We start from the raw sequence: 23254 nt of genomic DNA, 5'->3' as shown, positions 1-23254 counted from the left end.
ACTTTTACATCAAACTGACAGGTTGGCAGAAATTGGGACTAGTGATGGGAGCTCACTTCATCATGCGATGTCTGGGCCTCAAACTGCTGACCCCAATGATAATACACATTATATATTGTTGTTGTTGTTAACTGCCTTTGAGTCAACTTTGACTCATGGCGACCCTGGGAGTGAGACACCGCCAATCCCTGTTGTCCTCACCCTTTCTGCTCAGGTCTTGCAGGCTGAAGGCCATGGCCTCCTTGACTGTGTCTGTCCATCTGGTATGCAGCCTTCCTCTTTTTCTGCTACCTTCTACCTTTCCTAGCATTATTGTCTTTTCTAGTGATGCAACCAAAGTATGACAACCTCAATTTGATCATCTTTGCTTCCAGTAAGAGTTCAGGCTTGATCTGTTCTAGGACTCATTTGTTTGACTCCACGGTACCCTCAGCACTCTTCTCCTGCTCCAGAAATGAGCTGATTTTCTTCCTATCTGCTTTCTTATCTAATGTAAGCTTATATATTACATTGATTGTATACATACAAACCAGGGACTGAACCCCATTTAAACCAATATTTATTTCATTTCATTCTTTTTCCCAGAAGGGACCCAAGTCAGCTCACAGATAAAAAATACCTTTAAAATCATTAGAGTAAAATTTGTAATTTTGATAATAAATGTAATAAAAAATTGTAATTTGTAAAAAATTGTAATAGGACTTAATTCGGAGAAAATATGCACAGGATTGCCTTATAAAAGTACAGCCAACAGCTCTTGCCATGCGTGTGCCTCCAGCAAACCACTTTCCCAGTTCTGATTACTCAAAAATGCACTTGCACTAAATAATCAAATAGGTTTAACCAACTATTTACTGACAGTGTGTACAGCTCCTGGTGACCTGACCTGAAATGCCTCACCCTTTTGTGCGGTAGCTAATTCAACTCACATGTACTTTGGAAAGAAAACGTTTTAAGAGGGGAAGCAGAGGGGAGAACAAAGAATGACAACTATGCAACGTGGAGCAATGTGCTTCCAATTATCATGCTAGTCAGTGCTTGTAGGGGGGGAGAAAACTCCAAAGAACTTCTGGATTCCAAAATATTTCAGTGTAGCCTCCTGAACACCTGCAAAACAACAAGTTAGGGCCTTACTGATTGGAGCAAAGTGAATTAAAAACAAGATCCGTATTCAAGAGTGAGTAGGCCTAAATGGTTTTGCTCTCAGACAGGGAGCAGGTAGAATTGGTACAATTTAAAGGAAACGTGGGGAAGCTCTGATGGTAAGGCTGAACCCAATGGATCTCAAATTTTGGTCCTCCAGATGTTTTGGAGTTCAGTTCCCAGAAACCTCAGCCAGCTTGGCCATTAGTCAGGAATTCTTCAAGTTGAAGTCCAAAACATCTGAAGGGTCAAAGTTTCAGAATCACTGGCTTAACTGCTTGTAGGACAGAGATCTCCAAACCAGTGTTCTCCATGAGATATTGGTCCCTTTCACACTATACTGTTGCAGTACTATGATCCCACTTTAACTGCCATGGTTCCATCCTAAAGGATCCCTGGGATGTGTAGCTTGGTGAAACATCACTGCTCTCCGGCTGGAAATTATAAATCTCCCTCCCTTATCTGCAAATCCCAGGATTCCATAGGCTATTGCCATGGTAGTTAAAGTGGAATCATAGCATTATATTTGTGTTGTGTGAAAAAGCATGTTAGGCAATGTGCTTGAGGCAGGCTTGAGGTCTACATGGCACCCTGTCCCTGCTGCACATTGGAGGAGATTTCTAAAGTTTTTGTAAAGCTTTAGGATTCTTCTGCCTCAGGCCTGTTGCTGAATGTGTTTGCTGTTCTTCTGAGAATTTTTTAAAACTTAACTTTGTGCACATCTTGATTTTCTAGTTATTGAAACTCCACACAAACACACACATCACACACACCAGCTCCTCCATTTTTTGCTGTGATTGAATCCCAGACTTCAGACTCGACTTGAAAGTATCTTGCAAAGTCTTGAGTCTCAAATTGAGACTTGAAGGTAGAGACTTGAGACTTGATTTGAGAAATTTTATCACTTTTCTAGTTGCAGGCATGCAATTTTCTAGTCGCATTACCACCATTGCAGTGTACAGGGTTCTCCCCCCTCCTCCACTTCAGCCTCACAACAATCTTGCGAGTTAAGTCAGACTGAGAAAAGAGAAATTGGATCAAGGGCATCCAATGAGTTTCATGGCTCAGTGGAAACTTAAACCTGGCTCTTCTTAACAGATTTCTAGAACCACTATACCAAGGTGAATCTTCCTTCCCTCATCTGCAGCTGTCCTAACCTTGCTCACCTTATCCTGATCTTGCTCCTCATCCTTGCAGAAGACGAACTCACGCCCATCTAGGCTGTAGGATACTTTATAGGCCCGGACATATTCCATTCGTCCTGCACGGCGTGCCCCTTGGGTGGCAATTCCAGACAGCCTCATTTTTCTCATCAGGTTTACCTGTAAGGAAAAAGATTACCCCAAAGGGGAAGAAAATTAGCCCCAATCACTTCAGTCGTTCCCAAACTTTAGTTCTCCAGATATTTTGGACCAGCTCCCAGAATACCTGACTGTTGGTCAAACTGGGTAGGGCTTCTAAGAGCTTCAAAACACCTGGAGCATCAAAGTTTGAAACTCACTGGGCTAGATGAACATTAAATCATATGCTTTCTGTTTGCTGTCTCTTCCTGACAGCACGCTAGGATTCATGGAAACAAAATGGATGCTGCAGAACATAGGAGGTGCTGTTTTTTAGGTCCACACCGCCCACCTTTTGCTGTCAATTAAAATTAAAGTTCTGTCAGTTGCACCAATTCCATTCCATTCCCCCCAAAAGAATGGCAAATAAACTTATTTTCAGAACTGGTGACAGGACATAATCCTCCACCATACTTGAGTCCAACAAGCTAGCAAGGAGATATATAGCAGGCCCTCTAACATAAAGAACCCTGTCTTTAAACATCTGACAATCACTTCCCACCTTCCACCGGTCTCTTGCCACCACTAGAAACAACTGACTTCTTCCTCTCCTGTGAATGCCAGGCCTTTTGGGCAGGCAATGGAGGTCAAAATCCCCCCATCCCATCCTCCGCATTACAGGGGATAACACACAGAGCTGATGAGCTGATGAGCTGCTAAGCGTCCACTGTGCACCTTCTCCAAAAGTGAAATGGAGAAAGTGGTCAACATACCGCCTTCTTGCTTGATTTATTGCAGCTCTTAAAACCCACTTTGGACTCATTGCTCCTCACTGCAATGATACCTGAATCCAAGGGCTCCGGTCATAGTTGCTGGAGGTCCAGGCGTTCACAATCCCTCTGTTGTTGAGTCGAGCCAGCTCAGGGCCCCAGCGCTGCAGACCAAGGAAGCCATAATGCACTGAAGAGGCTGAGAGCTGGGTGTTTGCAATGGCTCCTGTCTCCATTCCCAGTGACTCTCCACAGCCTGTAATGGGTGATGTCGATGAAGGGAGAGAGAAGAGGAAGAATGTATGATGAACATGAGGGGAGGAAACAAGCCACAGAGGAAGGAAAAGAAAAATAGGAGCAAGGAATGAGAAGGTACAACTCAGGAGTGACCAGAGATGAGAAGAACTAGATTAAAATAACAGACTTGCCTGAGGGCTTCCAGTTATCCCCACCTCTGCCACCAATGTGAGAACCTTTGCTTGCCCCATTACTATGGCATCAGTGGTAGGGACAACTAGACACCCTTGTGGTTCTTGTGCAAGACTTTATTCATCTAATCTCCCCATTGGACACCACCACCTGCTGCCACCACAAACACCATGTGTCTGAACTCAAGCTTTCCAAATATCCCAAATCTATGAAAGTTCATGCTATGAGTTCATGCTTTCAATTACTCATCTTGAACAGAGCGAACCAAGAACTGTGGTTAACCCCTATGGGATTTCTAAGTCATGTAATGAGTCTGTCAGGAGCTGCCAAATGTTCCAAGGTGGACCTTGTTTCCACCTGTGATAAGCTATGTGCAGTTGTCCTGTGTTGACCCACTGAACTGCAGATATCAACTTCTCTTTGGATTGTAATCTTCCTCTGGATTGGCTCTGCCCACATAGGCTTGTCATCAGATGGTATACAAGAGGAAGATAAATAAGAGGGTTTCCTGTTCCACTTCAGCAAAAAGGTCTAAGTCCTGCTGTGTTCCTGTAACCTTTGGTTTGCTCTTTGGTCCCAATTTATGGGTTACTCCTCAATCCTTCATGTTTTGTCATGTTTCTGATTGTCCAATGCCACCCCATTCCTGTGTCACCACAGAATGTTACCTATGGCCCAAAACTAACAGCCTACAAAAAGAAGGCTACAAAAGATAGCTTAAGCTCCTCTGCCCATGCAGGCTTTCTTCAACAGTAAGTGCTGCAAACTTTCTTCAACAGTAAGTGCTGCAAATACCCTTTCCTCTGGTTATGACTTCCCCAGGGATATTTCCCAACTATTGACTCCTTCAACTCTTGACTAGTTTTCTCACCACAGTGCCCTACAGCTTTCAACCCTGACTTGAGTCAGTTACTCCCACTTCAATGGTGAGTGCAATTTGGTTCTGCAAAGACTGATACCCTAAACTTTGAAACAACCATCATACGTATTCTAAAATCATGGGAGATGAAGTCCAAATCATTTGGAGGACCAAAGGTTGGAAACATGAAGGGCACCCCTACCTTTCTGGGATATTTAGAAGAAGTTAAAAAAATAGTTTAGAATAGGTCATATTCAGCCATGATCACAAAATAAACATAGGCCCTGACACATCTGTCTAAACACATCTCCCTATTCCACACATGATCAGGTATCTTTTATGCCCCTGGGACAGGCTGGGAGTCCAGACCATGTAGTCCAGCCTCGATCAGTAATGAGGCAGACACCCCAGTCCCAAGTCTCTTTTGGTCTTCTTTTCTTTGACTCCCTTGCCCTGTAGTCACCTGAGGCTTTTATAACTTCTGCAGGTAACAATCTTGAAAATTCACACTTCTGTCCAACTGACCATCCCCACTGGACTATTGTCTTTCATGATCTCTGTCATCTCTTGCACATGTGCAACTTAACACCATCACACCATGAACCCTTTGTATACCTGCAGGGAGACCATATCCCTCAGTTGTGTTGCCCAGATCATGGGAGGGCCCATTATTACAGCTGTGAAAAAAATCCACTTTTTTGGACTATATTGGCTGAAGGATTATGGTAACCGTCATCTAAAAAAGCAACATCCCCTAATTCTGGGACAAATGAGGTAAAAATGATAAAGGGCTTTGTATTCTAGAAAGTGCTGCACACAACATAAAACCATACAATGCCCTCTTGTGTGTTTCTGTTTGTTTCTCTTTGTACTATACAGCCATTCACTAAAAGAGATCTCTTTCATGTTTACAAATAAATAAATAAATAAATGCAAATACTAATGCCCTCTCTTGCTTCTGGGTTTGATTTGCCCCCCCTCATTAGGATGCTGCAACAAAACTGCTCAACAAGGGCCCAGTGTAAGGAACAGGCAGGTCCCACAAGCCTGAAGTCTTCCCAACCCTGCACAACAAATCTTGATCTGACCCTGCAAGGTGAGTTCACTAACTCCCCTCCAAATCAGAGCTTTGAAAAGTTACATTCTTGGATGACAACTCTCAGAATTCTGATTCTGGGAGCTGTCATCCAAAGACTAGCTCTTCTCCCCCTCCAACCATCACAGCCAGGAACTTACGGATATGACAGGTCTTTCCAAGGTAAGGTGAAGCACATTTGCAGGCATAGTCACCATTGAGATCCAAGCAGCTCCCTCCATTCTTACAGGGCTGTGACGCACATTCATTCATGTCTACAGACAAAAAAAGGAAGACATGATTCATGCATCAAATCAGTAGTGACATTTGAGTTTTAAAATATGTTGATTGCTTTTAATTAGGAGATATCCTAATACTGAAAATATAAGAGAGTTTATTCTTTAGCCAAACACAAAAGATGACGTAATATAATTTGCAATAAGATCCTTCTGTGGAAAAAGGGTGGAGGTCCTCTTTCTTTCAGCCCAAGCGCTGCATTCATTTTTACATAATCTGAACACTCACAACTCTCAGGGGGAACATTTCAGAGATGAGTGGGGCAAAAGGCTGAGATCAAGAATACTGGCACATTTTAGTTTAAAGCTCTTACTGGTGGTAACTGAGCATAAGGGGAGGCATTTCAGCCTTTCAGCATGGTTTAAAACAAACATCCAACAACTGGAAACTGTCAGGTGATGCTGTCATGAGAAAGGAGGATGCCATCTGTAAAGCTAAAAGAAGGCCAGGAGGGTCAGACTGGGACCCCAGGAGGGTTAGACTCAGTTCCAGGGCTCGATGTTCCCTGCCGCCACTCGACTGGTACTGTTTTGCATTGTACAATCTATTGCCTTCCCAATAGGCTGAGAAATGTTCACCCATTTGTTGACACCTGGAAGAATGGTCATTAGCATACTAATTTTTGGTAGTGTATGCAAATCATTAGCAATATGATTAAAACTGCTTCTTTTAGCTCTCCTCATACAGGCTGAGTATCTGAAGATATAGTCGTGTTAGTCTGTAGAATCAGTATGTAGGGAGATACTTTCCAAATCTGCTAAGCCTTGTGTTTCTGAACTGAAGTTAGCAAGTATATGACAGGGTCCTTGCTTGCAAGCTTCCTAGAGATTCTCAGCTGCCCACTGTTAGAAACTGGATATTGTAAATCTCTGGTAGTTCAAGAATGGCTGCTCTTCTATTCCCAAAGCCATTGTTCGCAAAGACATCCCATACTCACTCTTCTGGCAGTGTTTTCCTTCATACCCAGAGGGGCAGTTGCAGGTATATTCAGTGAAGACATCACCTCGGTTGGGAACCAGTTCGCACTCACCACCATTCTTGCATGGATTGGGGTGGCAGGGACCTGGGGATGGGGAACAAAACCAGATCTCACACAGGAAGATGGGAAATTTCATAACCCAATAAAATCTGTACAAATTCACCCAATATGGTGACTTGAAAGTGTGTGCGCACGCACACATGTACATATTGTGGGTTCCCAAATAAGCATGCATCTTTGTCCAGCAGAGATCTAGAAACTGGCAGCTGTTGAACATGATCTTGGCGTCGTTCCAAAACAAATGCCAAGACTTACATGTCATTAAGCTATCTAACCTACGTTAAATAGAAATCTAAGCCGATGCACTGCAATAGCAATAATCATGTAAAAGTGTAACAGCAATCATTCTTGCTAATATCGATTCAAGCCTTACCATGTTCACATAGAAATAGAATGATCAGCATATGTAGGGTAGCCCTGGGATTTCCAGATGCTAAATTAATCTCAGGGATAAAAGTCCTTATAGGAAAAACATTCTCTCACACACCCACCCCACCCAAAAGCCCAAACACATAAGGAATCAATGAATGCAAAGTTAGGTGAGTAAGGATTAAACATGCTAACAACTGGATGCAAAGGAAAGAGTAGAGGGAAGTAAGGACACTGGAATATAAAACATGTAGAAAGAATAATCTCATTGTTTTAACAGATCGTCATGATCAACCAGACAAGCTATTCAAACACTTCCCTCGGATGGAAATTAATGGAGAAATGAATGATTTTAATCAAGCTGGGAGTGACCAAATGTGTGTGTCCTCACACCCCATTGAAAACAAAATCAAAAACTGACTAGACTAGTGTGTGACCAGACTAGACTCTCTGTCTTTTCTGACTTCATTTCATAACAACCAGAGATTATGCAAGGTTCTCTGTGTACCAGCATTATCTCTCATTTTGGGTCTTTCAAGGTTAATCAAAAACTGCTCATCAGAAAAATAATGACTTCACCCAAGTTTTGTACGCCAAGATATTAGGATGTCTGGGCCTTTATGATCCCTGAATGGACCCAACCAAGCTACTGTTAGGCTTTGCCATAAAATTGGTTTTAACTTTTTTGCTTCTTTGTCTTGGCCGTTCCATGTTATTTTTTATTGAGTCTTACTCAGTAAATCTTGCTTGTGTGCGGTCTGGGGGTTGGTATGTATTTGGAACTAAGTTGGCCAGTTTTCTTGTTTTTGTCTCATGTATACATTACTAAATAATCCTCTGTATATTCTTTCTCAATTCCATACCTTTGCAAATAAAATTGCCTCCCCTATAGTATGTGTGTGCAGGCACATGGGATTAGTAAAGGAGCCTTTGATTCTAAACATAGCTTCTAACAGCTTGGTTATTGCTACTAAGGTACTAATTCTGATTTGGGATCCTTAACAGCAGAGAGTGCAAGGTTTTGCCACTTGTTGCTTCAGAGTTCATGGATGCCCTATGAGGTCTAGATATCTCCTGGCCCTTGCTAATTTGAACAAATGGAGTGATGGCGATTCCACCTTACAGGGTTGTTGTTTGAGCCTGGCTACTTCAGCTACATTCTGGGCTGCTAAGCAGGTGACCCAGGGACAGTCATTCCTTCTAAACCTAAACTACCTCGAAAGGTTGGCATGAGGACAAAATGTTGGAGGAGGAAGACTATGTGTTTTGCTATGTGTGAGTCTAGCAATTCTGACTCCATATAAAATTCCTTCCAGCTCCACAACTCCAATGGACGCCACAGCCCTGAAAGAAAGGCAGGGTCAGAATGTAATAAATGAAAGGATAACGGAACCATACCTTTCTCGGTCTCATTGCAATTTATCCCGGTGAAGCCATCTGCACAGATGCAGAAGAAAGGAGAGTCGTCGATGCCGGTGAGGCAGGTCCCTCCATTCAAACACTGATTCACTTCACAGTCATCACCTGGAAAACCAAGGGCACACATCAACATGAACAACAACTGCCAAAGAAAAGGGAATACTTGCCTCTCCTCTCTTTCATAGTAATAAAAACAGAAGGGATCAGACTGGTTGTTGGGTAGCCAAGCATCCCGCTTCTGAAGGAGCACCTGTAGCAGCAAAGTCGCTTGGAAAAGGAGGATCAGGGACGGGTGGCAGAGCGCACAGGATCACATAACTGCAGAATCATGGAGCTGGAAGGGGCTGCAAGGGCAATCTAGTCCAGCCCTTGCAGGAACACACAATTACAGCACACCTGGAAGATATCCACCCAACTCTATTTATAGACCTCCAAAGAAGTAGAGACCACCACTTTCCAAAGCAGTCTCTCCACTTACATGCTATGGAGCAGCCTTCCCCAACTCAGGGCCTCCTGCTGTTGTTAAATCATAGCTTCCTTAATTATGTGTTACATTTCTATCTGTTATAGCTTCTTACCAGTGAGCACCACATGACTAAGATGACCCCCTCCTCTCCTCTCACAACAACCCTTTGAGGTAGTTGCAGCTGAGAGCATGGCCAGCCCAAGGTCAGCCAGTGAGTGTCATGGCTCAGTAAGGATCTGGACTTGATCTACCTAGTGTCAGTCCTACGTATCAATTGTACACCACACTGGCTCTCCAGTCAACTGTCATGTTTGCTAAGGTTGATGGGAGCTGTAGTGCAACATAACTAGAAGGCAACAAAGTGGGTGAAGTCTTATTTAGGAACAAGGTTCTCAATCCAATGTAATGTTAGTCCACAATCGGAGCACAGGAGCGCCAACATCCTTATTCGATTCTTCCCCAGCAGATGGCATTCAGGTGCATCTCAACCTAGAGTTAACATACGACCATCGTGACTAGTAGTCATTGACAACTATATCCTCCAGTCTTATCCCTATCTAACACCATCTAAAGTGACAGCTGTCATTACCTCCTGTGGCAGTGAATTCCACAGTTTAAACAATACTCTATTTGGAAAAGTATTTCCTTTTGTCCATGCTGAATCACCCACCTCAAATGGCTGCAGGAAAAAAATGTGCCCCAGCCAAAATAACCACCACCCACTTTACCTAAATTGTCTGGAGAGAGTGTGGGTAGAAACTGAGGCACATCGTCCAGAGCTGGACTGTGCCACGGAACTTTCATTAGCCTAAGCCTACTCCTCTAAGCATTATTGCTCATGTGTCTTTTTATAGCAGAAGGTCCCTGCAGTTAATCTCACTTGCTGCCACTCCAGAACAACAAGCCAAGCAGAAATCAAGCTCCACACAGGGAGTGCAGGGCCTGCAGCCAAACCTGGGATGGCAGAGCAGAGAGCAACAGAGTTTGGGCAGCACATCAAGTCACTGCTTGCGCTGCCTTCTGCAATGGTTGGTTTTGGATGACCTCATCTTTTTACCAATGCATTGCAAGGGAGGAATTGCCAGGGAGGAATGCATGCCCCTAGGGAGCAGAGAAACCATCAAAAGCAACAAGGATTGAGATTATTCATCATCTATATCATGGTAATGCTTTTGCTAAGCCAATCAGAAAAGCCACAAAACTGTACTCCAGCTTTGGAGATATTTTTACTGATGAACTGAAGATTATTCAGCTACCACCACCACCTCCAACCATCACTAACATCCACCTATCCTGGAAATGGTTGGATAAATATGCTCTGGAAGTCAACAGGCCTGTGAGCAACATGGTTCCACAAACTGCAAGAAAATGTGATATTGGGTGGCTACAGAATGTTTTTTTTTTTTAGAAGTTCACCTTTCTTTTATTTCTTTTAAATCAAGTTTCTAGCCTTTAAGGTAGGAAAAGATGCACTGTTTTCTGAGGTCTTATTTGTCAGATGAGTGGCTAATTTTAGAGTTTGGAGCCAAGCTTCAGTAATCTGGAAAGAGTCGTAAAACGGATCTCAATGATTGTCTACTGCAACTCCTGTCTGTGCAAGATATCCAGATATCATCCAAACTCTAAGTCTTCCCCAAAAAATCTCCTTCCTTCATTCCCACAATTAAACTTGTAAAAAAAAAATCCTACAAAACAATAAAAATGACAGAATAAATTAGACTTCCTCAAAGAGTGTGTTCCTTGCAATATATACATACTGGGCTATAACACCCATTCTCCAATATATCTTAACCATTCTGTCCCAAAATGATGAGATTTGTAAGCCAACAGATCTGGAGGACATCAAGGGAAGGGAAGGCTGAATGAATTACTGTGGGCAGTGTAAGATCAATCAGATCGAAAAAAGAGGCAGTAACCAAAACCAAAGCAACAGACAAAACGGTACCAAAACATGACTGCAAAAGAGATTAGTAGGAAATTATGTCATTACACAATCATGAAACACAAAATCAAGGCCCCTAAAAAAGCACTAGGTGAACCAAAAAGAAAAGACTGAATGAACGTTGAATTGTATAATGTGTAAACATAAAGAAGGCACAAACAGTGCCAAAACGTATTCAGTGTGTGTAACCACATGCTACAAAATGCTAACCTGACAGGAACGAGAAGTGCAATGTGTTCCAAGTTGACACTACCAAATGTAGATGAAGCAAGGCTATTAGTGGAGTAAACAAGACTTTGGGATATTATCCTACTTCCAAAATTCTCCTTCACTACAGTAGACCCTTCCAAGTAATTAAGCAGAACATAAATATAAATAAATTATTATTATTATTATTATTATTCCTATTAGCAGGGCTGGCAATCCACAGATTTCACTTCCCATGGATTGCCACACTCCATATTATTCAATGACAGTGTGTGCAGTGCATCCACACAAACACTGTCACCATTGAATAATATGGACATGACCATGCACATTTCTTGCCATCTGCAGTGGTTCCTGGGACTGAACCCCCACAGATGGGAAAGGTCCACTGTACTTGTGCTGTTTCGAATATTTTTTCCTGCAAATGTTAGAAATCCCTTCGAAACTATCTCAAAAAGGAATGACCAAAAGGTCAGGAAAAAATGTTACTGATTAACTCATAGTAAACCAGTGAAACAGCAAAAGGCTTATAACCTTCAAACCTTCAAGTAGGTTTTGGTTTTGTGTACCACGACTGTGTAATTACATCATTTACTTCTTATGTCTTTTACTGTTGTATGCTTTCAAAGTATTTTGTTATTTATAATAAGTCAGGCATTTAGTTTTAAAACATACAGTATGACATATTCAGCCTATTGAAATGGAAAAAAACCCATGAGCGCAAAATTCTGATGTTCACTTACTGTTTAGGACACAATATATACATATTTAGACTCTGTCCAATATCTATGAAGTGGGCAAGCAACATGAGACACAGCTCAATGCATTCAGGATAACTGGAGAAGAAATGCCTGGAGAAGGACCATTATGAGGGTCAGAGATCACTGCCAGACTCTTGAATTTGACATGCAAACAAGGACAAAGAGTCTCTTTCAAGGCAATGGCCAAAGCCAACTTCATACCTTACAAATTACAGTCTAGTGCTGGATGGAGCCAAAGGCAAAAATAGTAGATACAAAAGTACTAATATAGTTTAACATAAACCTCCTACTGCTGGTATCTAAGGCTGAATAGAGACATTTCAACCATTTAAAATGGGTGGAACTGTACAAAATAAATAGAAAAGCAAAAAAATGGGAAAGTTGGTATCAGGAAAAAGGAGATGTGGTTCTCTGACATATCCCAGAGAGCTAGACTGGGAACCCAGGAGGGTTAGATTTAGACCTAAAACTTGAAAATCTTCACCTTGATGTAAAAAAAAGTCCTAGACTCAGTTCCCAGCATCTCCAGGTGGGTTCAGAAAAGACTTTTACCTGAAATCCTAGAAAGTCACTAGCAACCATCAAGCTAGTCCCATATCAAGCCTAGAGGGACCAAAGGTCCATTTCAGTACACAGAAGTTTCCCATCTTCCTAAAGTCCCAGATTCAACCCACAGCAATCTGAATTAGAAAGATCAGAAAGCAAACAATGGAAAGGACCTCTGCCAAAGACCTGAAGAAATGCTACCAGTGAGAGTAGCCAATATTAGTTCAGCTGGACAAGCAGCCAGACCTCATATATGAAAGCTTCCTCTGCTAGTGATGAAATCCTTCACTGCGTTTCTTCTGAAAGGCAGCAATGAGTAAATTCAGCAATTTTCTTCCTACTGCAATAAAGTCTTCAAAAACCACACAAGTCTCGAAGGCTCTTTGCAATTTGGGACTTATTTGGGAATAAAATCAAACTGCGGATATTTTTGTCGGTCCAGCATTACTCTCATCCGCATTTTTCAACACTTGTAAAACATGTTTTTGATCTGTTTCTGATACCTTTGAATATTCTTTCCATCTCTGTCCTCTGCCACAATAAATTAGTTTATCTGCAGGGTGTCACGAGATTCTTAATGTGCTTTACAAGTCTAGCAAGGCCATTTGTCTAGAATAAATAATGTACAACTTGTTACATGCATGGGTGCCTCTTTTAGTAGGTCATGAAAGTTAGTGCCCTTTGATACTTAAACATGCGCTCATTCCGTCTGACTTAGATATATAACCAGTGAACAATAGAAAAGAGTTTTATTAACAAAAGAGGTTAGAAACTGTCGCTCAGTTGGTGAATGCAGAATTGTCTAACAGGATTAAAGCGAAAATGTGTATGTGTGTCAGGACTGCTGGGTCATTCACAAATTACCAATTATCACTTTACTCATTCTTGGGAGAGCAGAGAAACTGGATGAACAACATACAGTACCATAATTACATTTACAATCGGAGAACACTGGTGCAAGTTTGCAAAATCAGGAAACGCATGGAAAAAAACTCAGGATTTTCACATTTTTCTGTGCATTTAGAAAACATGTGGGGCTATTTCTACTGCTCTTTGAAATACAATAAGATTTTTGGGAAATGCCTCCTGTGACCATTTGTCCAACCTCCTGCTAATTTGTTAATAGAAACAACAGATACATTTGAATCCTTAACCATTTTTTTTTTCAAATGGTGGGAACACACAGGATTTTTTTGGAGGTCTCCCATAGAGATACTTTGCAGGCCTAGAGACACTTAAGATTCAAAGCTGAAACTATACAAGGGGCCTTCAGGCCAGTGTTGGGACACTTGTGGCCCAATAAATGTTGGTGCAATTCAGTTCCTATCAGTCCCAGCCATTTTAGTCAGAGTGGAAGTAACCATCTATCCACATGTGCAGAACCATAGGTTCTCTGGAGCTTGACTCCCATCTCTAAGGGTCTGTATCCCGCCTAAGTTCCCTGAGTTTCCTCCTTCTCCACAGGGATCTCAGTGCTTCATGTCGCAATACAGAAAGGGCCCTGAAAAACCCAAATCTTTCCTAGAAGGAGTCTTGAATCAACTGTAGTCATGTTGGTGGTTCTCATCCTCAGTTTCTGAAAATTTGGTAGAAGGGATTACAACTACAGTCGCCCCTCCTAACTTGTGGATCTCATATCCGCACCCCCGATTATGCGCAGAGGGGCAACCTCCATTAATTCTAATGGTGCACACACAGAGGCACACCGTATTCAAGCCTATGAGGCTTGAATACACGTGAGCCCCTGTTTTCGCAGGGGGGCCCGGAACAGATCCCCCATGCAAATGGAGGGCGAACTGTAGTTTCTTTTCATGGGAGAAACAGTAAGAAATGAAAAGCAACCAGAGTTGCACTGTAGAAATAATACAGCTTGGCTGCCAGGTAACTGCCATGGGTTAATGATATGGAATTCTGGGGTTCATAGTGTTATGAGATATTTAGCTTTCTCTGTCAGAGAGCTCTGGTGCCACAACAAACTAAAAATCCCAGATTCCACAGCACTGAGCCATGGCAGTTAAAGTGATGTCAAATTGCATTATTTCTGTGTTGCAGATGCAGCCTAAGAGGTCAGTATCACCTTATTTTACTATCACACCATAACATTTGGCCTGCTGGAGCCAAATACAAAGTGTTCACAGGACTTGCTAATTTTGCCTTTCAGGCTGGCAACTGATGGGGGAGGGAAATTTAATATTGCTTGAGGGCTGGGTTTGACCAAGGGCCAGAGACTACTGTTGTCATCATCATCATCCAACATTTCTTCCAAAATTGGCACTCAAAGCAAATTACAATTTAAAAGATGAAAAACATACAAAAAGGGATCATTACAACAGATTTAAACCATCCACAGTATTAAAAACAATTCAGACCTCCCATTCAAAGAATAAAATACAGTTGGAAAGGTTAAAAACTATTAACAACAGTTCAGTTTAAAACAATACAGCACCCCGCAGCCTGTCCTTTAAAAACCTTCTCCTTTAAAAGCCTGCTGCCAGTTGTTGAATGTCAATTAGGAAGGACTGCCTGCCTCCCCCATATTCTTTTCCTTTGCCAGAGTGGTTTGTGGTCAGCACAATCTGATGGGATTTCCATTCATGCAAAATTCTGTCTAATCCCCACCAGCTACGTCTCTCGACTCTCAAAGTAAACCGGCTTTGCTTCCCTTTAAGATGAGCTCGAGATTGCTGACTCTGCTCACATCAGTTCCAAGAAGGCAGGCGGATAATGCTTAATCTGTTAAATTCAGGGCTGTGTGCATCACAAACTTGGCGGTAGGAACTTCAGCTGTCTCCTCCCTCTCTCTTCGTAAGTCATAAGTACAGGTAATACCTGATCTGCTCTTCTTCAGCAGTTGCCTTCAGAACAAGGTCAGCATAACGCAGGGACGTAGCCAAGAGGGGGGTTCTTGGGGTCCAGACCCCCCCTTCCATTAGATAAAATGAATGGTGTGTGCTGCTGCGCTGCCGCACCCAAGCCCCATTATAATGGTGGCACTTAGTCTGGACCCCCCCTTCCCAAAATCCTGGCTACGTCCCTGCATAACGTTAGGCAAAATGAAGCCATCACCTCAGATGACAAAGGATGGTGGTATAGAGGGGGGAATATCTTCCAGTCTAAATCCAATTGTTAGTCCTCACTGCAATAGCCCTCAGTGAATTAACAGAACTTATGCAAGTTTTGATCTTAGGAGCTAAACTTGGGGGCTCTCCAGACTGCCCTCAAGGGGTGGCATGCAGCCGCCCCTTTAATGCCTGAATGGCCGCTGCCCCAATCCAACCTCTGGAGAGCACAAAAAGGAGCCACAAAATGCACCCTCGAAGGGGTGCCATAGCCGCGGCAGCAATACTTTATGACGCCACTTTGGTGCTGCATTGTGTGGATGTAGCGCCGGAGGTGCGTCATGATGGTACGCACCGTGTGCACCGGCGTGCACCAAAATGTCACCACGGAGGCGGAGTTAGGAAATCCAGCACGAGGACACTGCACCCTGACTCCGTCCACAGGCCAGCACAAAGTGCCAGTCTGTATAGGCCCAGAGTTAGCCTTGGTTAGTACCTGGATGGGAGATGCCAAAGAATACCAGATGCTATGGGCTATATTTCAGAAGGAGATAAAAAAAAACCTCTTCTGAAGATTTCTTGCTTAAGAAAACCCTATGAAATGCATGGGGTTGCCATTAAGTTGGCAGGTAACTCAAAGGCACATACACACATGCAATACCCCTCACAACAAATAAATTTCTTCTTCTTTACCTTGTTTGGTCCATACACATCTCATAACCTGGTTAGAGATCGCTAGGAACAGAGCCTTGAGTTAAACAGCCCCCATCTTACGACGTATCCTTTCAACTCATATTAACATATGCCTATGCTACTCCCTGATTGGACTTTGTTGGAGATTTTTTAAAGCAGTTTATTGCATGAGAGAGAAAGGCCGAAACAAATCAGGAAAATAGCGGCTTTCTTCATGCTTCTATGCATGTTGTTGAAGCACTTCCATTCTCTTCCCGAGGGAATCAGTTGCAAAAGTGTGACACTGGAAAATTCCATTTGGCAAAAGGCACTCTTTTATGACCATCTCCCTCAAGAAGGAGAACAGAAGTGCAAGGAAAAACTCACTATTGTCCCAATCCATTTCAGCTTTCGTTTCTCATGCGCTAAGGCTCCATGACAAGTATTCACTGATAAACAAATCCCAGACAGAGTTTTATTAACGTATTTGGGTTTTTTAAAAGAGTCTTTTGGTTTTGGTTGTCTCAGTTTAATGTATACTACTCTGAAATGTCTTGACTGTGGAAGTTTATAACATCTACAAATAAAATTGTATTTTGGATTTTGTTTATAAGAAGCACTTGTAAGCAAATGGGCAGAGCACTACTGGATGCTTCCAGGTCTGTTTGACTGGAACAGTGGCGAGAGACACTTTTATATTCAAAACATAATTAATAGTCTCAGAATTGTTGGCAAAAATAATTGAGGTGCAACTAGACAAAACTAGAGTAGCAGCTTTTACAAAACATCAAGATGGGTGTGTATTTTCTGTCAACATTACATCCTGGAAATCAAAAGCCATTCAACATGACAACAGAAATGCTGGTGAAGGATATTAAAACCAAGCTTGAAAAAATTACATCTTATATTCACTGTTGCATACTGAGAAAAAAAATGTGGTTCTCATTTTAGAGAGTCACCAAAACAAAAATGACTAAAGATAAGTGTGGTTAGTTTGATAAAAGATGCTACATAGATTTATTTGTAAGACTCCTCTAGAGAATTGTAATGAAAATGTAGGTTCCCCTGCCCACCTGTCTCCTTGCCTACCTTGCTCTCCTCACTCTCTATCACAACACAAAAACTACCCGCTCCACCTTCTCTATTCCAGGTGGAAGTCCCATCTCAGACTAGCCTCTGGCTGCCACAGCCCTTTACAGGCATTGTTCCTCTACCTGTAAAGCCAACTGACCAAAGCAGCTGGAGACCATAGGTTAAAAACCACTGTGGTAAACAAAGTGCTGTAATTGTACGGTGTGGATACAAGGACTGACTAACTTACGAGCTTCATTTGACCAAGACATCCCTGAACATGTTCTTACAACATGTTCTTGATGGCAAGATTAGTCACCAAAACAGTTCCTGCACGCATGTACAGAATACTTCTTAGCACAGAGGAACCACAGCCAGAAGAAGCACCTTTGAGCAAAGCTTCAAAGCCTTTGAGTTCCAGGAAGGATTAAGCCTTGGGAGGAGATTTAGGTCAGTGGACTAGCCTGCTCTTTGCATGTTGATGGCCCTTGGTTCAGTCATTGTTTAATTCAACTATAACCTGAAAACCTGAAGATCTCCTGCTAGTCAGTGTAGAGAAAGGGTGCAATTCACCCTCCAGATGTTGTTAGACTACAACTCCCATCAAACCTAACCAGATGTTGCTGGACCACAACTTCCATCAACCCTAGCCAACAATCAGTAGTTAGACATACTAGGCATTACAGTCCAACATCTAGAGAGTCACGTATTACCCTTCCCAAGCATAGAGAGACAGCATCAAGACAGAAGAACAACAATATGAGGTCCCAACATCGAATATTAATAACCCCCTTCTACAAATTAATCACTGAAGTAACCCATGCTTTTCTATCACCACTCAGATTTTTCATGCCTCTTACTAAGTGCAGTTCAGAGAAACCTTGATTTACTCCATATCAAGTACAGACTCACATATCTACCCTAAGCCTTGGAAAGAGGCAGCATGGTGTAAGTCAGTACTACTCAAAGCGATGGTTCCTGGACCTGTAGGATCCTTGAGCTATCGGCTCCCAGTGCCTGGCATTTCCAAGAAAGAAAGAAAGAACTGTAGCCAATGGGGAAAAAATGGTGCCAGTCACAATTGCCCATCCTCCACATCAGGTAGCCTAAGAGACACTCTTGCAAACAATATTCATAGCTGCAGCAATGACTATCACATCCAAATGAAAAACAGGTCATTTCTTCCCCACCCACGCCCCCCAAAATGGTCCTGAATTTTAGCACAGACCCCTTGGGGTTAACATCTCATGCTGAAATTTCAACCCATTCCACAGATGTCCTCGATACAGGCCATGACTGATCCCCAGTGCAAGATTTCTGCAATCCTCAAGACGCATTTGGTCCCCATTTGTTGCTTGATTTACACAGGGAGAGGTGAACCAACACTCGCCATTTGTGCTAACTCTCTCAGCTACAGTTTTTAGGAGGCTCTGGGTGTTGTAGGGATAGCAGCAGGGGGACAAGATGAAAGCACCAGGAGAACTCGGCCTGCCCAAATGAAATTTCCAGACAGTCCCAAAATTCCCAGTATTGCAGAAAGTGTGGATGAAAACCATTCACACCCAGAACTCTTCCATTTGCTGCGTTCACATTTCAATGCACACTTTGCTTGCTCCTTTTCTTTGGATGCTTCCACTTTGTTTCTGAATGTTCAACTGAAGATTTAAGTTACCGGGATGCTTGAAATTTGGAGATCAAATCTTCCCTTCAGTTAGGGCTCACCAAGGCTTGCGCTCCACAAAAGGTGCTGGCCTACTTTAACTATCAAAACAACATGTTGCTGTTTGTGTATTTTAATTTTGATTGTCTGCATATTTATATAACCTAAACAAAAGTATACAAAAGCCTGGGGCTGTGCAGAGTTGATCCCAATGAAGCACTTGTTAAGAAAAGCGCATTTCTTAAACACACTTTAAGAAGAGCGCATCTCTTAAACATATTGCTAAGGAGAGAGCATCTCTTACACATAGGTCCAAAACACACTGCAGAAATGATCCAGTTTGAGACCCCTTTAACTGCCTTGGCTCAATGCTAGGGAATCCTGGAAAGTGTAGTTTTGTGAGACACTGGTATCACAATAAGCTACAATTCCCAGGATTCCCTAGAACTGAGCCAAGACAGTTAAAGCGGTCTCAGACTGGATTATTTCTGCAGTGTGTTTTGCTCCCTACTGAGCATACTGTTTCAAAACAGCAACTAGGGGCAGTCAAAATTCATGATGTTCAGGGTTTACAATCAACAAGTAACTATTTGCAAGTTTGTGTTTTACCTGAATAACAAATAAAAGTATTGATTTCCATTAACCTAGCCATATGTTCCTCTGTAAAATTAGTACATTCAAACCTCCGCAATACATACATTCCTGTTTTTAAAGTCACTACACCCCAAAACACAAGATTAATTTTTTTTGGGGGGGGGGGAAGGTTGGCATCTTGTTTGGTCTGTCTAAAAAAGGGCAAGCTTTCCAACCCGCAAATAAGGGACGTTCCTTATAATAAGGGACACCTGTCAGATAGTGTGGCATAGCAGTTTGAGCATTGGACTACAACTCTGGAGACCAGGGTTCGATTCCCAGCTCAGCCATGGAAACCCACTGGGCGATCTTGGCCGAGTCACACTCTCTCAGCTTCAAGGGAAGCCAATCGCAAACATCCTCTGACCAAACCTTGCCAAGAAAATCCCATGAAAGGTTTGCCTTAGGGTTGCCATAAGTCAGAAACAACTTGAAGACACACCCCAACCATATACATAAAACACAGAGAGATCTGAATACTGAATACCTTAAAGGTACCAGATCCCATATGACATTAAATCTGTAATGCTTGGGACTAACACCGCCATAATGTGTTTTTTTCTTCCCATATGGTTTTTAACATCTTTGCCTGACAAAGAAGCCAGTGGTGGTTTGAAAGCTTGCAACGTGTATATTGTGCATTTTGATTTGTCCAATAAAGGAACCACTATAACTAAATTGAAGGCTTGGGACTAACCATCATATTTTCCCCCTCCTGTATGATTTTTGACATATAGACAGTGTGGCATAATGGTTTGAGCATTAGACTAGGACTCTGGAGACCAGAGTTCAAATCCTGACCTGGACATATAAACCCATTGAGTGACCTTAGGCAAATCACACTCTCTCAGCCTCAGAGGATAATGGCAAACCTCCTCTGAAGGAACTTGCCAAGAAAATCCCATGATAGGGTCCCTTGCCATAAATCGGAAAGGACTTGAAATAAACCCAGTTTGACACCTCTTTAACTGCCCTGGCTCCAGGCTGGGGACTTCTGGAAACTGGAGTTTTCTGAGACCTTAATCCTGCCACAACAAACTACATCTCCCAGGATTTCCTAGCATGGAGCCAGGGCAGGTTAAAGTGGGATCCAACTGGATTATTTCTGCTGTGCGGAGACAACCCTAGAATCAATCCCAACCAATGGGGGTCACAAGAAACAGCATAATAAGCCTTCCAGCGCAGGGAGCCCGGGCAATTAAAGCGGTCTCAAACCGGGTTATTTTGTTTTTTCTTAACTGAGTTTTTACAACAAAGCACATAAAGTCTGTAGAAAAACAGCAGCCACAACAAACCACAAGGGCCAAGGTATATACCTGATGAAAAGTTATTCTGCAGCAAAATCAAAAAAGTAATTAAATAAGTTCTCTGCAAGAAACCGGGTTATTTCTCCAGTGTGGACGGTGCCCCCAAGCCTTGGTTTCCATGGGACCATCCCCTCCCAGAGCCACAAAACAGGCACACACTGTGTGCATGGTGCAAAGCTTTGGAAACCATCACTCCAAACAAACCAGGGTGGTCTCAAACCGGGTTACTGCTGCAATGTGGATGCAGCAGGGAGGGAAGGAGGGGTTGCAAAGCATAAGAAACTAGGGTCCCTTTGGGCTGCTTACCTTTGGCCAAAGCCAGGAGCCAAGCCAAGCAGCAGAGAGGCCCCAGCCAGCGTTGCAAAGAGGGCTTGGCTGCCTTCATGCTGCTGCTGCTGCTGCTGTTGTTGGTGCTGCTTCTCTGAGGCTGGGCTCCAGTGACTCAGTCCCAGCGCAGCCTGCCTTTGCTGCTTCTTCTTCTCGCTCCCAGCAAGCCAGCCCTAATCGCCTGCGGGCCAATGGCAATCGCAGCCTGGGAAGGGGAAGCCCCAAGGCAGTGACGTCACTAGCAGCCTGCACCAGGTGACACCCTTCGGAGGGGTAACCCCACTGCTCCTCCAACACCTTTACCTTTGCTGTGGCATTCATCTGCTTCCCTTCCAGATTATTTAAAAGGTGGTGGGTTTTTTTTTTTGGGGGGGGGGGTGAAGCTCAGGGGCAGGAGAAAGGAGAGCCCCCAGAATTTTTTTTAAATTCAAATTTCAAAATTTTTAATTTGAAAAAAAATTTGAAATTTTAATTTTTAATTTTTTTAAATTTTTTTTAAAAAACAGCTTTTAACCAAATCTCTGCCATGCATAGGTAAACACACTTGGGTTGCGCGCGCGATAGCGTAATTTTAAGGTATCATTTTCATAGGGGGGTTTTTGTGGGTTTTTCGAGCTATGTGGCCATCTTCTAGGAGAGTTTATTCCTGACATTTCACCAGCATCTGTGGCTGACATCTTCAGAGAATGCTGGCATGGAAGAGAGCGGTGTGTGTGTATATATATATATATATATATATATATTTACACACACACACACACATATATATATACACACACACACACACACACACACACACTCCTCCCTACCCAGGGTCACACAGTATATATACCCCACTCATTTGCATGCCAGCATTCTCTGAAGCTGCCATCCACAGATGCTGGCGAAACGTCAGGAATAAACTCTCCTAGAACATGGCCAGTTGGCCACACAACCCGAAAAACCCACAAAAAACTATGGATGATGGCCATGAAAACCTTGAGTATCATTTTCATTTTTGCTAGTTGTTTATGTCACTCGGTGCTATATGGCAATTATAATTTGCAAGGAATATGAGTGCAAAAAAGCAGTACTAAGGAGTCTGTTATAGTGTGAAATGATAGGAAGTCAATGGGAAGGTGATTCTATGAGTTACCACACCAGGTGACACCAACCCTCCCCCATGGGAGGGGGACAGACCCCCTTAGCCTGGGATTGCCCCTGGCATCCCAAGGAAAAGAAGCAGGGAAGGGAGACCTAGCATGGCAGGGCAAGGCTGGATCTGCTTGTGTGCTCTTCTTGGGTGCCTTCCAGGTGCCTCTGACTTTGGAGGCTGAGAGAGTGTGACTGGCCCAAGGGCACCCACTGGGTTCCGTGCCAATGTCACCCAGTGGATTTTATGCTCTAGTGCATGGATTTATCCTGGGATTTTCTTGGCAAGGTTGGTTCAGAGGGGGTTTGGAGTTAAAGTATGTAATAGTGGGAGGAGAAGCAGCAGCAAAAAGGAGCCTTCACATTTGGGACTCTGCTTAAATTATGTGAGTTTTGCCAGGATTTGGTTGACAGGCTGGAGATGGGCTGCTGCTCCTGCTTTCTTTTGTGAGACAGGTAGTCACCGCTAGCTGGCTGGCTGCAGAGCAAACAGTAGACCTGATATGAAAAAGTAAGCATTGTGGGGGGCACTAGGGTTATCACCCAAAGGAAAATGGGGCGGTAGCCTAAAAAAGGTTTGGGGACCACTGCTCTAGTGGATCTTAAGAGTTCTACAAAAAAGCAAAAAAAAAAAAAAAAAAAATAACAAACCTAAATATATTTTATAAGCCTTGGGTCTTTTTATCCCAGGCAGAAACACCTTTTGCTAATTTTATGTAAACTAAAACTAAATTCAAAGTAACCTTTTCTGAATGCTTTCTATCTATCTATCTTTCTTTCTTTCTTTCTTTC

At 42.8% G+C, this 23254-nt stretch overlaps 1 protein-coding gene across 2 annotated transcripts in view; it reads right to left on the bottom strand.

Moving 5' to 3' along the window:
- LOC149307412 (lactadherin-like) overlaps window positions 1-21469 on the bottom strand; it is a 28721-nt gene extending 7252 nt beyond the window's left edge. For both annotated transcript variants that reach the window (XM_089539120.1, XM_089539121.1), the window contains exons 1-6: window positions 21311-21469; window positions 8660-8785; window positions 6791-6916; window positions 5718-5831; window positions 3268-3449; window positions 2310-2465 (exon numbers count right to left, since the gene is read on the bottom strand). In XM_089539120.1, coding sequence (XP_089395246.1) covers window positions 2310-2465; window positions 3268-3449; window positions 5718-5831; window positions 6791-6916; window positions 8660-8785; window positions 21311-21389 — 783 coding nt within the window. In that variant the 5' untranslated portion in view covers window positions 21390-21469. The remainder of the gene's footprint in view (window positions 1-2309; window positions 2466-3267; window positions 3450-5717; window positions 5832-6790; window positions 6917-8659; window positions 8786-21310) is intronic.
- Window positions 21470-23254: the final 1785 nt, after the last annotated feature.

The sequence above is a fragment of the Sceloporus occidentalis genome, unplaced genomic scaffold (genome assembly GCF_023333645.1).
Source record: "Sceloporus occidentalis isolate IW3139 unplaced genomic scaffold, rSceOcc1.0.p SCAF_9, whole genome shotgun sequence".
Taxonomy (NCBI): domain Eukaryota; kingdom Metazoa; phylum Chordata; class Lepidosauria; order Squamata; family Phrynosomatidae; genus Sceloporus; species Sceloporus occidentalis.
Note: the sequence above shows the minus strand (reverse complement) of the source record. Positions and strands in the feature narration are given on the sequence as shown.